The sequence below is a fragment of the Myotis daubentonii genome, chromosome 8, assembly GCF_963259705.1.
Source record: "Myotis daubentonii chromosome 8, mMyoDau2.1, whole genome shotgun sequence".
NCBI classification, from domain to species: Eukaryota; Metazoa; Chordata; class Mammalia; order Chiroptera; family Vespertilionidae; genus Myotis; species Myotis daubentonii.
In genome coordinates, this window is record NC_081847.1 from 18,670,557 (window position 1) to 18,688,339 (window position 17,783).

The following is a 17,783-nucleotide window of genomic DNA, read 5'->3' on the forward strand; positions in this document are numbered from 1 at the left end:
TCCAGTGCTAATTCTCCTCCAAGTTCAGTTTGCTTATTAAATAAGACTATGCCTCTGTGATAGGCCAGTAAGGGGCACAGCTATAGTGTCTTGGGTAGGTTCAAGCCTCGGACTAATGAAAGGACAGGGTCCTCTCATTGCCATGTGCAAGTCTCAGCTGGAAGGGCAGGGCCCTCCCAGCACAATCATAGCCAACGGCTGTGGTTGTAAGCTTGAACCTATGGTCCAAACACGTGGCCCCACGTGCCTTGTGCTAGAGTTCAGGTGCATGTAGTTGATTAGGGTTGGAACTCATGAGAATGCTGTAAACAACGTGATCACGCCCCTACTTTGCCTCGTGGCATCTGCTATAAAATAAAGACACGGCTTGTGGGCGCTGGCGCTGTCTCCTCATCAGGGAGGCAGCGTCCCACCGAGACCCAACTGTCATTCTCTTGTCTGTCTTTCCTCAATCCTTTCACCACCCCCACTCAGGGTCACTGAACCAGGCTGAGCTGGCATGGCACATAAGGCGCCCTGGGGCTGAGTATGCCATGGCCGTGCCGGCTCCCCACAGGCCAGGTCCCAGGAAGGACAGATATTACCATTCCAACTCTCACTGGGGATAGAAGAGAAACCTGTAGTTTATAGGTTCCCAGATTCTATCTTATATATATCCAATACTTAAAGTGATACTTATTTTAAAAAGCTAGTGTCATCAAATGCCAATTCTGTATAGCTGGCCACAGAGTTTGATTCTTAAGAATTGGTTATTGCCGAGCCGGTTTGGCTCAGTGGATAGAGCGTCGGCCTGCGGACTCAAGGGTCCCAGGTTCGATTCCGGTCAGGGGCATGTGCCTTGGTTGCGGGCACATCCCGGTGCGGGGCGTGCAGGAGGCAGCTGATCGATGTTTCTCTCTCATCGATGTTTCTAGCTCTCTATCCCTCTCCCTTCTTCTCTGTAAAAAATCAATAAAATATCAACACTAATAAAAGAGAAAAATGGTAATTGGCGTACGAGCTACCCTTTTCATTGGCTAATCAGGGCTATATGCAAATTAACTGCCAACTAAGATTGGCAGTTAACTGCCAACAAGATGGTGGTTAATTTGCATATGTAGGCACAATGCAGGGAGGCGAAAGGGAAAGCAGGAAGAAGCCCCCTGCCACTGACAGTGATCAGAAACCCAGGGGGGAGCTAAGAGCTGGGGGGAAGGGCAAAGGCGGCCCTGGGGCCGCCTTTGCCCTGCCCCCCAGCCATGATCGGAGAATCAGGCGCCTTTTCCGCCCTGGCCAGTGATAGCAGGAAGTAGGGGTGGAGCCAGCGATGGGAGCTGGGCACGGTCAAAGCTGGCAGTCCCGGGAGCTAGGGGTCCCTTGCCTGGGCCTAAAGCGGAGCCCACGATCGCAGGGCCGCTGCAGCTGCGGGTCCCCGCTGCCCGAGCTGGACGCCTCAGCCAGAGGCGTTAGGCCTGGGCAGGGGCGGAGCCTGCAACTGCGGGGAGCTGGGGGTCCCCTTCCCAGGCCTGACACCTCTGCCGGAGGCCTCAGGCCTGGTCAAGGGGCCGATCCGGTGATTGGTGATCAGAGGGTGATGAGGGTCAACTCCTCTGGCTGAGGCATCAGGCCTGGGCGGGGGGCTGAGCCGGGGATTGGGGGGATATGATGGTCCCCTTGCCCAGGCCTGAAGCCTGGGTCAGAGGCGTCAGGCTTGGGTGGGGGGTGAAGCAAGCGATCAGAGGCAGATGGGGGTCCCCTGCCCAGGCATGATTCCTGGGCCAGAGGCCTCAGGTCTGGGCAGGGGCCAGAGCCAGTGATCGGGGGGAGATGGGGGTCCCCTGTCCAAGCCTGACACCTCTGGCAGAGGCGTCAGGCCTGGGCAAGGGGCCGATCAGGTGATCGGAGGATGATGGGGGTCTACGCCTCTGGCCAAGGCATCAGGCCTGGGCAAGGGGCAGAGCCAGCAATCGGAGGGGGCTGGGGGCAGAACCAGTGATGGGGGGAAATGAGGGTCCCCTGCCCAGGCCTGATGCCTGTCAGAGGCGTCAGGCCTGGGCAAAGGGCCGATCCTGCGATTGGAGGGTGATGGGGGTCAACGCCTGAGGGCTCCCAGTATGTGAGAGGGGCAGGCTGGGCTGAGGGACACTCCTCCCCACACACACACACACACACACCCAGTGCATGAATTTCGTGCACCGGGCCCCTCGTATATATATATATAAAAAAATTGGTTATTGAACTGATTTTACTAATCCCATTTATTTCAAAATAACTCTCTGGTTGTCCACTTAGCAGGAGTGGGGAACCTTTTTTTTTGCTAAGGGTCATATGGATATTTATAACATCATTCACTTAATATACATTTATGTTGATAAATTTACACTCCTACATTTATTGAATTTCGAGTCCCTCCCATAATTGCCTTGGTAGGACCACACCAAATGGTTTTGTGGACCTTATACAGCCCTCTTGCTGGATGTTCCCCACGCCTGACTTAAGACTATCTCCAAACTGGTGTTTGAACTCAGGCCTCGGGAGTAGCTGAGCTTGAATTCCTTTCCTTTGGTATCACACTTTTGGCCTAGACACAGAAACTTTTTTATAAAATATATTTTTATTGATTTCAGAAAGGGAGAGAGATGGAAACATCAATGATGAGAATCATTGATTGGCTGTCTCCAGCATGCCCCCTGCCTGGGGACTGAACCTGCAACCTGGGCATGTGCCCTGACCAGGAATCAAACCGTGACCTCTAGGTTGACACTGAAACACTGAGTCACACAGGCCAGGCACGTTTATTTTATGTTTTTATTGCTTTTAGAGAGGGAGAGGGAGAAACATAGATGAGAGCCATCAATCAGATTCCCCTGCCCCCCGGAGATCAAGCCTGCAACCTGGGTGTATGCCCTTACTGGAAATTGAACTGGTGACCTCTTTGTGTATAGGGTGATGTTCAACCAACTTAGTTACACTGCCCAGGGCAACACAGAAACTTTTAAATGGAGTTAAAAAGGGAAAATACAACAGCTGAGAACCTAAAAAGCCCTCCAGCTAACATCTGTGCAACCCATCGAATACTAGTAAGCTAGTATTTTCTATATGTCTAAAGAATGGAACTGAAAGTGGTATTAGAACTAAGGACAATGACAGTGGCTTTCTGCTCAGTTTAGACATGAGTTTTAGAACAGAATAAGGAAAAGAAACAAGTCTAAAACAGGACAAGAACAGAAGAATGGTACCTCTTCCCAAAATAAAGTGTGAGTGGAGGGCAATGGATTATTTTTAGTTTTAATGTTACTTAAATAATAATAATATAGGAAAAATTCTATTAAATAATACAACTTAGCCACAGAGTGAACTTGTAAGACTTTAACAAAGAAGGTCTAGAGAAAAAAAACCTTTTGAATGAGGATAATAATTAATATTTATGGACTGAAAACATCCTTCACAATAGTCATTTAGGTTTGAGGTAAATGCAGTGGCACAATCCTCCAAAAGAATATTTCTTTTTTTAAAAAAATATTTTTATTGATTTCGGGGAGGGAGAGATAGAAATATCAATGATGAGAGAGAAAAATTAATCAGCTGCCTCCTGCACGCCCCCTACTGGGGACTGAACCTGCAACCCAGGCATGTGCCCTTGACCAGAATCGAACCTGGGACCCATCAGTCCATAGGCCAATGCTCTATCCACTGAGCAAAACCAGCTAGGGCAAGAATATTTGACATAAAAAGGAACAGAATGTGGAAAAGGATGTTCCAACTATCCTCTCCATTCACGCCCCAAGTTTGCACAGACTGCTCTGCTATTCCTGCCTTTCCCGTTTTAATTTCTTCTCAGTGGAACCATTGTGAAAACGGAAATGGTGATACTGAACCAGATATAAACAATTTCCAATGAAGACCTTAATAAATAGCTTCAAAACAAGCATTTTTAGGCTCCAGCCATTATCCATTGGTAAATACGCATTTGTTGGCTTCTTTCTTGGACAGTCAAGTCTTGAAAGTTTCAGATGTTGTCCTCCAGAACTTCAAAGTATTTTATTAAAGAATGGATTCCACTTACCTGCTTCATATTCTGGTGGCTACTCTACCAATATAAATTTAGTCTCCATAGATTTAAAAAATATATTTTCATAGCAGTAAGTCTGTATCCATTATTGTGAAGTTTGCTTTCAAGGGAATTTGATGTTCCATCATGAGTTAAATTACTTGCTCCCAAAGGAACTTCATTTGAAAGATGTCATAAAGTTCTGAGCTCTCTATTAAAATTCAAGCCATTCTGTCATGTAAATACAGTTAGATGGTGAAATCTCACCACCTTCATGGCAGTCGTCAAAAACCTTTAAAACAGAAAAATGTTTATATTCAAACTGAAGTTTTTTTTTTAAAAAAAATACTAATAAAGTAAAATTAAGTGTCAACTATAACTCAGATTTCTATTAATGAACTATCCAAGACTTAACCATTTACTTAAAGCACTATTAAAAACAAAACTTTCAAATTGAAGGAGATTAGGTCTGTATTTAAGGACACACTGTAATTAGGCCTGCTCTGTGATCATACAGTTACTTAATGGGAAACCTTTTACTACAGCATTAAGATGACCATGTTCACCTGCCCACTGGGGAAAAGGCTATCAGCGGGCACCACAGGAATATAAGGGAGATCTATACTTCAGAATGACTTAGTTTTGACTAACCAAATGTTTCCTGTTTAGCTATTTTCGTTTTTGTTAAGGGTGCCGAATAGAATTTCCAATATGCTAGCCTTTTTTCTAGTAATTGAAACCATGGCATAGAATGCTTAGGTATATAGAAAAGGGCCAGTATCTATAATAATAAAAGCATAATATGCTAATTAGACCGGATGTCCTTCCAAACGATGCCGGAGCTGCAAGGAAAGCCTGGGTCCCGGGTGCCTGCCGGCGCCCGGAGGGAAGCCTTGGTCCTGAGTACCAGAGGGAAGCCGACGCCAGCAGCCAGGGGAAGGAAGGCCTACTCTTGCATGAATTTCGTGCATCGGGTCTCTAGTAATGAAATAAAACACAGACTAGCAGCCCATGAATATAAATGTGATGAGGGCTGGGGCAGTCCCTATAGCACACAAGTGGCACTCACAAACTATATGGGAATGAATGAATGAACAGTACCTTGGGCATATTGCAGGGGACAGAACATTACCTCTGAGTGTGCATCCTGGTTGTTACTTCTAAGCTACATGCTCTTAGGTCTTTCTTAGCCTAAGTTCCCTCCTACTTAAGGGAAAATAACACCAGTAGCTCAAAGGGACATAAGGAGGATTAAATGAAATCACATAAATCTTCAAAAACATGTCTGACTATGGTACGTTCTCAAATCTCATTTCTCACACTACTTAGGTTAAATGATTAATAGTTGTCAAAAATTGTCTATTTTAGAGCTAAGAGCAGAAAACACAGATCACTTATGTAAGGCAATGATTTGTTCATTAAATATCAAGATTACATGGAGGTTTGAGTAATTCTTGGTCAACCCTGAGCGTCAGAGAACTGGGGTGTGCTTGCTGGTACGTTATGTGGCACTTGCACTTGGAGGTAGTCAGGTGTAACATGAAGCCTCTTGAACTCACCGGGCAGAGTCCACAGGGGGTCCGGACCAAGCCCGTAGGGGGGATGATTGGATTGACTGCTCTGTACAGTTTCATGTGTCCGTCTACACTGCCAACTGTGCCTTCCTTTGCAGCGATGATAGTCATCTCCACTTTCCCATCATATATGAGTGTATTCAAGATGGTTTCAATGTCCTCCATGGACAACTCTACCTGTAAAGGGGATATATTAAAAAGGAAACAAAAAGGACAAAGGCACATTCTTTTGGAGGGAGTTAAAAACAAGTCATCGAAAACACAAAGAGGCTGAACAATGATTCAAGTTAACACAAACCACTCAAATGCTAGGGACAAAACTGAGTACCTCAAACTGAGTTTGATATCTTTGCTCTTTAATGTATAACCTAGACGTCTTATAATGTCAAGTTTGGCAAGAACTGGATGGAGATTTATAAAATGCTTGAGCAGAAAGTACTTTAGATATAGAACAGTCTTTAGTCAAAATCACTAGTTTTTTTATAAGTGAAAAATCTGGGAAATGAAAAATGACTTGTCCAAATGTTCACTTGAATTTCTTCTTTGATCATGAAAAGCATTCAGCACAGTTTCCTTATGTACAGGACCTTATGTAAACGTCTTCAAAAAATATGCCGATCCCACCATATATCTCATAAGAAGGAAAATACCAATAAATGACAGCTGATGTGATGACTGTTTGGCACATATATTGAAATGTGCCTGAGAAAGTAAGAACAAACTTCTGAAAGTGAAGTGTACTACCAGGCTCCGCTCTGCTGCACTATCTCCCAAGCCCAAATACACACAGTTCCGACAATGCCAATGGCAATGACCAACTTTGCCTAACAGGCTCAGGACAGTACTTTCTCAAAGTGGGTTCTGCAGAATATTCACAGGTTATCACCTGAGAAAAGGGTATGGGTCAAATATGTTTGGCATATACTGTAAACTATACCACTATGATAAATAAGTTTTTAAAAATAAGATTAAAATTAGAAACTGAGTTCTGACCTTACTGATCCCCAATTCACAGATATATTTCCATACTTCGTGTGATGAAGCAAATGAACTATTTCTTTGTATCATTGGATTCTGTTTGCTTTCTCGGGCTGTTTCTGCCTATAAGGATAGACACATAAATCTCAGCAAGAACACTACTGTTTTCTGAATACAATTTATACAAAGTGAAATCAACAGAACATATTTTGTTTAGTAAAAATTACCAATTTAATGCCTATAAAACAAGACCTACAAAATTAAACATTATGAAGAAACTTAAAAAGAAATGATTGTTTACTCAATTATGCCTTACCTTGGTTTGTAGGAACTTAAAACACTGTTGGTTAAGCACCTCTACAAATTCAGATTCAAAATCCTGGTCACTGTACCAGGCTCCACCAGTCACAGACCGGTCAGGCTGCAGGTTATAGAGCATATACACCTTTTTCTTTGAGGCCTAGGAAAAAGCATGCACAGAAGATGTGCTTATAAGCTAACAATCTCCCAAAACTAAGAAGTGAAAAAAGCTCAAAACATTGTATTTTAGAGTTTTAGATTCACAGAATTATTGTGAAAATGGTACAGAATTCCATTTACCTTGTGATGTTTTCCCTATTATTAGCATCTTACATTAATAGGGTACATTTGTTACAACGAACCAATATTGATATATTATTCTGAACTAAAATCTACACTTTGTTCATATTTCCTTAGTTTTTTCTGGTCCATTTTTCTCCCCAAGATACCACATTAGATTTAGTTGTCATGTCTTCTGAGGCAAATTTTAGTTGTGACAGTTTTTAAGTGTCATTATCGATGAACTTGCCAGTTCTGAGAATTACTGGTCAGGTATTCTCAAGGATGCCCTTAACTGGGATTTGGTCTGATGTTTTTTCTGATGATTAGACTGGAAGAAAGATCACAGGGATCAACTAACCTTCTTATCACATCAGATCAAGGGTATCTGATTAGGGTGAGGAAAATGTTTTAAAATTAGAAGAGTGTGATGGCTGCACAATCCTGTGAGTACACTAAAACCCAATGAATCATACCCTTTAAGAAGATTAATTTTGTAATATGTAAATATCTCAATAAAGCTATTAAAAATAAAGATATAGGAGAATTGTAGAAATGAAGCTAGGAGATGGGTATGTGGGGATTCATTATATTATTTTCTTTACTTCTGTATATATTGGAACTTACCTATTAAAAATGTGAAACAGAAATAATATTCTAACTTAGGGAGTGGTATGATATAAATATCATTGATAAATAAAATCAAATGAATATCAAATCGTTTTTCTTTGGCCTGATGTTTTTTATTCACCTGATGATTTTTATTTTATTTAATTTTTCAATTACAGTTGACATTCAATATTATTTTATATTTGTTTCAGGTGTACAGCCTTGTGGTTAGATAATCATATACCCGACAAGTGATCCCCTGATATTTCAAGTACGCACCTGGCACCATACATAGTTATTACATTATTGACTATATTCCCTATACTACACTTTACATTTCTGTGATTATTTTGTAACTATCAATCTGTACTTCTTAATCCCTTTTCCTTTTCACCCAGTCCTCCAAACTCCCGCCCCTCTAGCAACCATCAATTTGTTCTCCGTATCTGTGAGTCCGTTTCAGTTTTATTTATTCATGTATTTTTTTCTTTAGATTCCACATATAATACAATCATATATTTGTCTTTCTCTGCCTTCTTTCACTTAGCATAATACTCTCTAGGCCTGTCCCAAATGGTAAGATTCTATTCTTTCTTATGGCTAATATTCCATTATATATATTACCACTGTGTGTTTTTTGTGGTTTTTTATTTTTATTACCACTGTTTTTTTATCCACTCGTCTACCTAGGTTGCTTCCATATCTTTGCTATTGCAAATAATGTGATGAGCATAGGGGTGCATATATTCTTTTGAATTAGTGTTTTTGGTTTCTTCAGATATATACCCAGAAGTAGAATTGCTGGGTCATAAGGCAGTTCCATTTTTTAATTTTTAGAGGAACCTCTATAGTGTTTTCCATAGTGCCTGCATCAATTTGCATGAATAGTAAATTTTTATATGCTGAAATTTGTGTTCAAGCAAACTTTAATATAGGGGAATTTTGGCTCCTCTGATACTAAAATCAGTGAGGTCAGCAGCAGATGTCCCTGGTGGACACAGCTCTGGAGCATGGAGCCCCTGAAGGATGTGATGGGTGGGGTGGGATCAGGAGGAGAAACGCTGTGTGTTAGAAGAGATGATCTACCAAGGCAAGGATCTTTCTCTGATTTATTCACTAATGTATCGCAAGTACCCAGAACAGTGCCTGACACATAGCAAGCACACGTAGATATTTGTTCAATGAGTAATCTAATGTACCAGGATGAAGTAAATTCTCTTACACATCACAAAATCCAGGAAAAATGTTCATGATTCTAAAAATTCTTTCCTGAATAGAGTCAATTAGCTATAGATTTTTGAGTGGGTAAGAAGTTACATATCTAAGTAGCATCTCCAAATCAATTATGAGCTAAATTTTACAAAATCTTGTTTTGATCAGTTGTTTTAAATCACAACACAGCTTAAAGAACAATAAAAACCTGAAATATAGTTGGAGCAATATATATAATAAACATTTGGAAGAAAAGAGAAAATTACTCACTGCTACAGACTTAACAGCTTTGATAAGCTTTTTACTTTCCAAATTCTTTAAAATTTTGTTAATTTCTGTTAATGGCAAATTACTTTTATACCGGATGTCTCTGCTCCATATTCCTATAAGAAAGTAAAATAAAGTAAGTTGAAAACTATAGGATTTATGTTTATAATCCCATTGCTTATATCTCATACCAAAACCAGCAAAATAGGTATCTATATATTGCTAGGGCACAACTATAGGAAAAATTAAGTGTCATAGAGGCAAGAATCTCACATAAAGTAGCAAAAATATTAAAACAATATGTTATATGTTCTAGTTTCTATAGAAATTGCTTAGAATCCTAGTGTGAACCTTTTTAAAAACAAATGAAAAGGGTACTTTTGTAATGGAAGAAGAATCTTGAATGCTATTGAATTTATGCAGTCATGTGCTACATACTGACATCTCAGTCCAAAAGATTATAATAGAGCTGAAAATTTCTACCATCGGGTGTCCTAATGTTGTAGCCCAACTAATTACTCAAGTGTTTGTGGTAGTGCTGGTATAAACAAACCTACTAGTCGTAAAAAAATACAAGTATGTACAGTACATAATACTTGATAAGTGACTATTTTACTGGTTTACGTATTTACTATACTATACTTTTAATCATGAATTTAGAGTGTGCTCTTCTACTTATAAAAAAAAAAGTTTGCTGTAAAACTATGCTGCAATAGCCTCCCCTATCCCTAGTCTCATACATCTCAGGTTTACTGTGGCTCTTAATTGTATCCTTTCTCTTTTGCTTGATTTAATCTTGTGTTGTTTTATACAGTAACATGCTGTATAGGTTTGTAGCTTAGGAGCAATAAGCCATACCATATAGCTTAGGTATGTAATAGGTTTATATCATCTATGTTTGTGTAAGTAAACTCTACGATATTTGCACAAGGACAATAAAATCACTTAACTATGCACTCTTCAGAACTTATCCTTGTTAAGTGGTGCTTGACTATCTCTCCCATTCCCTCCTGCACCCCAACCTCTGTTTTCTATAAATTTCACATCAGATTATATATGTAAAACACAAACTTAAGTTTGGGCTACAGTCAGCTGCAATCTTCAAGGGAGAGCAAAAAAACCCTTTATATGAGCACCTATTTCCATTATTTATACAACACTACATTCAGGAGATGGAAAACAGGAAGATTATAGTTCTTACAGCCACTAAACAGACCTCAAAGGAAGGTATAATTTTTCTTTCAAAGAAAGAATGTTATATGTGAAAAGGGAATATTATGTAAAAATATTTTGCCATATTTTCTTCCCAATACAGAGGCATAATGAGATAAGAACTTTTTTCAACACAGAATGGCTTCAGATTACATCATAAATGTTAAAGCTAAGGGGTCAAATAGATCCTAAATTGTAATAAACAGCAATTTACTTATTTTTCTTTATAAGCAGCAATTTAGATATAGTTCTTCAATCAAGTCAGAGAAACTAAATAGCATTGAGGGACCTAGTCAGACACTGCCACATTGCACTACACATCTCTCCATTTGTTTTTTGAAAAACCAGAGATTTTATTAGCCACAATTTACAGATAAGAAGAAGAAACTAAGGCTTCCAAAATATAAAGAGGATTAAAAAAGGGACCTTAAGTTTTAATTTATTTTGGATAATACATTCACATGGTTCAATATTAGGAAGTTTCCTTCCATTCCTGCTCACAGTTATCTAATCCCTGCCTCCTTTGAGGCAACAATGACATCACTCCACGTGTCCTTCAAGCATATGTATAGTACAGCGTGGGGCAAAAGTAGGTTTACAGTTGTTCATATGGAAAATAATACAATAATTAATAAACAATACAAGAATACACCGTTTCTCATACTCACAATTGTAAACCGACTCCCCCCCCCCCCCCCCGCCCGCCCTAACTCCCCCGTATAGAAGTATATTATTTTTCTCTCCTTTTTACATAAGTAGCAGCACAGACACTGACCCATTCCCCGGGAAGACAGAATCTCAGTCCCTATATCTGGTCCAAAGTCAATGTTTTTTCTGCTGCTTCCTTCACATGCTTACCTTTATTTCCTGCATCCTCTATGATCTGATATACTAGTTTTTCTTGGTTATCTGATCCCTTCATTTTGCTGCAGGGGGATAAAGTAGAATTAAAAAGGCAAAGAGGTACAGGATAATCTAATAATCTACATGACTACTTCAATGAATTAGCAGACAAGGTCATCACATTGACTTATTTACCAAAATAAAGACTTACCTTAAAAAGAATGAGACAGGGCTGTATGTACCATAATGAAAAGATGTCCAAGACAGAGTAAGTGAAAAAAACAAGTTGCAAGACAGTATGAATAGAATGATCCCATTTTTGTTAAAAAAAAAGAAAAAGAGAGAGATTATATATAAATATATAATCATCTATATGTATTTATATATCTAGAAGAAAAAATATATACCAAATTATTATAAGCAGTTATTTCCGGGAAATGGAACTCACGATAGGAGGCAGGGATGATATGCAAGAGGTTTACATTATGCAATTCTCTACCGGCTTTCTTCCAAAAACAGGTATTACTTTGGTAATAATCAAAGTTTTCTTAAAATGATATGATTATGTGCTTACCCAGCATTCTGAGAATCCTTTATTCTATACAGAAGGCCTGTATTGCTCCTTAAGAGATCCAACTGACCCTAAAATTTTTAAAGATAGGAAATAGCACTGAATTACTTTGGAGATACATCAAATCTAATGACAAATGCTAACGCATTCTTTAATATTTTACACAGACTAAATGTCCTACCTCCCATTTGTCAGTTCTTAACTTGAGATTTCAGTTTTCCCCTATCACATACAGTGCATTTTTAAAAATTTAGCTCTTTATCTCATCATTTTCTAAAATATTAATATCTAACTATTACTTATATGCTAGATCCTGGCTTGGTTATATAATCAATGTGTAAAGAATTATAAACAAGCATCTTTAGAACATTTTAACAGAAAGTCCACTTGTCCTCAATAAATTGTGATTCAAACTAAAACAAATTCAATAAATATAAATAAGTATAATACAAATAAAATATAATTTACGTAATATAAAGTTCAAATAGAAACTAACATGTAAAAACATTTTTTAACATGATGATTAAACTTTACAAAGTTAATAGTGACATTTACTGATATGTGTGATTTCCATTTGTTACATGAAAATTAGGCAGAAGAGTTAACTAATGAATAAAAGACCCGCAGTTTTGTTTTTCTGTAACACGTCAAAAGTAAAATAAAGCATGTCTTAACATACTTCTAAATTTCCTTGGGTCTGAACTTAGGAGCACCCCGATGGCTGCACCACTGGGCTTCTGGCAGTGCGGGGAAGACGTGGCTAAGAGAGGCCCCATTTCCATGTTAAGACTGGGCAGACCCATGATTTGGAAATGGGTTTACATATGGCTGAACAGTAATACCCTCCCTCCCCAGACCCCACTAAGTAGCAAAACTGAACCACAAAGCTCAATTCAGTCATTTAACTCAATCTATGAACATTTAATGAGCCAGTACTATGATTGTTGTTTGTGGGTACGAACATGAATTCTAAAAGCGAATCATACACCTAACTTCACTACCATCTGGCTGGCGTTAAGACAGAGGTAAGTAATGGGTGGGATGGGCTCCCAGAGAAGCTATGGCCCAATGTGGGATTCAGGGAGGCTTCCTGGACACAACAGCAGAGCTGAGTCTTAGAGGATAATGAGGGGTTCGTCTGTGAAGAAAGGGAAGAAGGGCCTTCTAAGCAGGGAAGACAGAATGAGCAAAGGACCTGAGACATGCAACAGCTTGATGCGGTCCCTCTGAAACCTAACTTTTGAGACACATGATGGCAAAAGAGGAGATAGGTAAGGAAGGTAGAGGCTCGCTGTGGTCAACTCATGAGTTTTGATTTGAATCTCTCGCATTGGAAGAAGTATTTCTGGTGGGGAAGTGACTTGGCCAGAGCTATATTTAAGACACATCAGACTTTGCTCTGAGGCAGATGGAGCCAGGGGAGCCAGTTAGGATGCACTGTAATAGACCAGGTAAAAGCCAAGAGCCAGAACACATGCAGGGGTAGTAGGAATGGAAATAGGGGGACAAATTTGATATTTATTTAAGAGGCAAAATCAGTAATAACTTGTGATTTATTGATAATTACTCCTGCTTAAAATTCTTCAATAGCTGCACCACTGCCTACAGCCTATAGCCAACAGGACTGGCAGTAGGTGGGGTCAGTCACAGAGATAGTGTAAGAGAGGGAGGTACTGAGGATGATTTTCAGACAGAAAGGAAAGGGTTGAAAGAGTGGTCAAAGGACAAAAACATTTTCTATTGCCACAACCTCCCAGCATCCCTTCCTCTATCTTTCCTGGAGCTGAAGACCTTCATCATAATGAAATGACTAGAAATCATCAAGAGTCCTTTTTTTCCTGGTGCTAAAACAAGGGTCAGCAATCTGGCTCACTGCTTGTTTTTATAAATAAAGTTTTATTGGGACACAGCCACGCCCATTTCTTTATGTGTGGACCATAGCTACTTTCTTTTTTTTTAAATTTTATTTTTTTTCATAGCTACTTTCTTGAAGAGTTATCTATTATAACAGAAACCAAATGGTCTGCAAAGCCTAAAACATATACTATCTGGTCCTTTATACAAAAAGTTTGCCAAACCCTGAACTAGTAGGTTGAAGGGAACATTTTAACAGAAAGTTTACTTGTACTCAAACCTCCATATCCAGAGCCCTTAGAAATCCAACAAAGCTGGTAGATTTAAAAAAGCATATCAGCCTTAGCCCTGGCCAGGTAGCTCAGTTAGTTAGAGTGTCATCCTGATAAACCACATACAAGAAACAACCAATGAATGCATCAGTAAGTGGAACAACAAACTGATGTTTCTCTCTCTCTCTTTCTCCCTTCCTCCCTCTAAAAAAAAAAAAAAAAAAAAAATCAGTAATAATAATTTAAAAAAAGGAAACCAGCCTTCAGATGATTACTTAGTATAGAAATATTTTACCTAATTGCTATTAAGACCAACTGAAATGCTCTCAGGACATGGGAATTTTGATGATAAGGGAAAGGAAGGAGAAACAGGTAGATTTAGAACATGGGGTACCACTAGGACACTAGAGAATGACATTAGGGCTCCAGGAAAACAGAAAAGGTAAGAATAGGTAGGGCTTCACTGAAAAAAACCCACTGCTATCACTGGGAGCTGAGCCTGCACTTCCTCCCAGGGGCCCAGCACTGGTGACATTTAACTGGACTCATTCCTGCCTCTTGGAATGCTCAGGGTGAGATTGTGGAGAGTGATACCTTAATGAGTTGGCTCTGTGATGATTCACAGAAAAATCAGGGGGATGTGTTTCATAGGGAATGGCCAACACCAGGAGTAGGAAGCAAACAGAAGGTCAGAAGAAACTATGCCTATGTGCCTTTATGTATCTTACTGGCAATTAGGTTAACAAAGAAAGCAGTCTGAGCTGTTTCCTGGTTTAGAATCTTATCAGTCACAACCTAACACACCTTCCAATGTGTTTGTTTGTTTTTTAAATAACAGTGCTTTTATTTTTTGTTTTATTTTTTAAATTTATTGATTTCAGAGAGGAAGAGAGAGAGAGATAGAAACATCAATGATGGGGGAGACTCATCCATTGGCTGCCTCCTGCATGCACCACACTGGAGATTGAGCCCACAACCCGGACATGTGCCCCGACTGGGAATCGAACCGTGACCTCCTGGTTCATAGGTTGATGCTCAACTACTGAGCCATACTGGCCAGGCTCTTCCAATGTTTTTATGAGTAATAATAGTAAGCAATGACAATGGTAACTTAAAATGTAATTACATTAACTAGCTGGATTCACCTTACCATAGACAACAGTCTATTGATTGCCACTGCCCGCTGCTGAGCTTCTATATGAGGCATTTCATTTTGAATTACTTGGTCTGTGATTCCATGAGGGAACTGGTGACATAATTCTATAATCCTAGGAACAAAGGCATTAATGACATCATTTTTATTTCTAGTATGTGTGGGGAAACTAGCAGAAAAATTTGAAATAGTGTCTTCACATTTAGCAGACAGTCTGGGTTTCTATGATGATTCTGAATCAAAGCTCTCAAAATACATGTTTACATTATTACTTAAGAAAAACTTTTTTCCTCACTAATATGAATTCTAAACTAGAACAAAAGTCAAATGAAAACACAGAAAAAATATTAACGCTGTAGCTTCAATTTTCTCAGATGCAAGTACACAAAGTTAGGATACAGTGTAGTGGGCAGCCATAAGTCTGCAAGCAGGAGGCAAATCAGGTATTTCTGGTGGGAAGCCAACATTTATGACAATTCACCACAACTGGGGCCTGTTTTGGGAATTATCCCTACCAAACAGAAATAAGCCCAAATATCCACACTGTCATGGGATCCTCGTATGTTATTCATAATAGCTTGAGAAAATTGGGTTCTTTAAAAACCATGTGGTAATCTAACAATAGTATTGCGCTGCTAGGGAATTACAAAATTGAGAGGCTTTAGGTGCCCACAATAATCTTGACTTAAATGCCGCACGGAAACCATTTGTGGTTTAATGTAGCGTTGTAATCACAAACTGCTCCCTAATTTCGCCCAAACGTCCAGTCGTGGGAGTTCCCACAGCGACAAGAGCCACTTTGGATCAGAACATGCACCCTAAAGCCCTTTCAGCGGTTCTCAACCTGTGGGTCGCGACCCCTTTGGCGGTCGAATGACCCTTTCACAGGGGTCGCCTAAGACCATCCTGCATATCAGATATTTACATTACGATTCATAACAGCAGCAACATTACACTTATGAAGTAGCAACGAAAATAATTTTATGGTTGGGTCACAACCTGAGGAACTGTATTTAAAGGGCCAGAGGTTGAGAACCACTGCAGGTAAAAACGCCATCTCCTTTCTGAGCGTCGATCACCTTCGCACAGGGAGGTAGTGCATCATCAAAACTTCCCCAACAGCATCGGGACAGCTACACAAAGTTGCAAACTATCAAACTCCTTTGGAATTTCGTAAGAGTTTTGTTCTTCGGGGGTGGGAAGGGGATCCAAACACGGCAACCCCCTGCCTGCGTGCTCACTGAACTTGTCCGGTATTTCCCGACGGTCCGCGGAGAAAGGGTCCGGCTGCCCAAATGACCCTCCGGGAACCAAGCCTCACCCACTGACTTACCTGTTTTCTATTTCTACTGGATCCGCGTCGGGCGGCTGCAGCTTCACCTTCACCTCAGCCATGAGGACGCGGTTCCTACACCAGCGGGGTGAGAAGCGCGTAGCGGCCTGGCAACCAGCGGTGCCCGGGCGATGGACCTTCTTCCTCGTGTCGCAGCCGGTCCTTCCTTGTGTGTCGGCTTGAGGTGACCACGCCGCGCCTGCTCCGCCTCACTCACGGGCGCCGCTACATCCTTTTCTTTTTTTTTTAACCTTTCCCCCCCTATATCCTCTTATTCTTGCTTCCAGAATGTCAATGCCTGTCGGGCGAAAGAGCTTCCTGTCCTCATTCTGCGTTGAGACGCCACTTTTTAGCATTTTCCAACCTCTGAGAAGGCGTGTTCTTGGACGCCTACGGTTCCTGCGGGTACCACTTTCCCAGTCAAACGTCACGGGTGGAGCTGGTTGCTAGGAAGCCATTTTTCCGCCAATCGCCTGCTCGGTTCTCAGTAGGCGGGGCGAGGCTCGCAGCGTCAGTGGTAACCGAGACCTTGACCAAGGAGAAGGCAGGAGGCAGTGAGAGGTGGGCTAGCTCGCTGTGGACGACGGAGGTACCCCCGCAGTGAGAGGTGGAGCACCCGGCCGGGGACGGCGGAGGTACCTCGGAGGGCCTAATTCTGTCTTGGTGGCCGCTGATAGAGGAAGAGGTGGAGGAGGAGGAGGAAAAAGAGGTGGGGGAGGACCTCCCTCAATCCTGCGGAGAAGAGGAGGACCTCCCTCAATCCTGCGGAGAGGAGGAGGAGGACCTCCCTCAATCCTGCGGTAAGGAAGAGAGAGTCTCTGACGGCCCCCGATGGGCGGGGGCCGGGACCAGTCGGGGTTCCTGATCTGAGCGGCGGAGAGTGGGTGGATGGAGTTGGGGGTTTAGGATGCTGTTTTCCCCACAATGCCATTTGGGCCTGTTGGATTTGGTCTACTTCTCGATCCCTTTCTTGGGGCCCACTCGCCGCCCCGGCCTTCCAAAGGCAGCTCCTAGTTACTGCGCGCGAATTATTCCCTCCACAACTATTTTTATTTTGAAGTAATTTTTCAAGTATTTTTATTTTATATTATTTCTTTATATGTTTTTATTGATTTTTAGAGAGAGGGAGAGAGATAGGAAGAAATGGATGACGACAGAGAAACATCGATCATCTGCCTCCTGCACGCCCCCTACTGGGGATAGAGCGCGCAACCAGGGCATGTGCCCTAACCAGGAATCCATCAGGTGACGCTCAACCACTGAGCCACACCAGCAGGGCTCAACTATTTTTATTTT

At 41.0% G+C, this 17,783-nt stretch overlaps 1 protein-coding gene across 6 annotated transcripts; it reads right to left on the minus strand.

The window, feature by feature from the left end:
• Nucleotides 1-2,769: 2,769 nt before the first annotated feature.
• Nucleotides 2,770-16,741, minus strand: POLR3F (RNA polymerase III subunit F). Of its 6 annotated transcripts, XM_059705453.1 has the most exons (10): nucleotides 16,488-16,727; nucleotides 15,152-15,269; nucleotides 11,879-11,946; nucleotides 11,516-11,536; nucleotides 11,320-11,387; nucleotides 9,253-9,365; nucleotides 6,899-7,042; nucleotides 6,598-6,705; nucleotides 5,590-5,781; nucleotides 2,770-4,322 (listed from the first exon to the last, which is right to left on the minus strand). In XM_059705453.1, exons 1-10 carry the CDS (start codon nucleotides 16,547-16,549, stop codon nucleotides 4,245-4,247), a joined length of 972 nt encoding a protein of 323 aa, XP_059561436.1. In that variant the 5' UTR covers nucleotides 16,550-16,727; the 3' UTR covers nucleotides 2,770-4,244. The 6 variants fall into 6 exon arrangements, with proteins under 6 accessions (XP_059561436.1, XP_059561438.1, XP_059561439.1 ...); XM_059705455.1 differs by lacking the exon at nucleotides 6,598-6,705 and having other exon boundaries at nucleotides 16,488-16,741; XM_059705456.1 differs by lacking the exon at nucleotides 6,899-7,042 and having other exon boundaries at nucleotides 16,488-16,736.
• Between the last annotated feature and the right edge of the window lie 1,042 nt (nucleotides 16,742-17,783).

Bases quoted from the DNA above. Each gene is read 5' to 3' on its own strand.
- POLR3F (XM_059705452.1), bottom strand. From the start codon at position 16,549: ATGGCTGAGGTGAAGGTGAAGCTGCAGCCGCCCGACGCGGATCCAGTA. The intron at 9,366-11,319 runs GTAAGCATGTGA...ACTTTCTTATAG, and splicing joins AGAGGATGCAGGAAATAAAG to GAATATGGAGCAGAGACATC. The intron at 7,043-9,252 runs GTGAGTAATTTT...GCTTTTTCCTAG, and splicing joins AAGCTGTTAAGTCTGTAGCA to GCCTCAAAGAAAAAGGTGTA.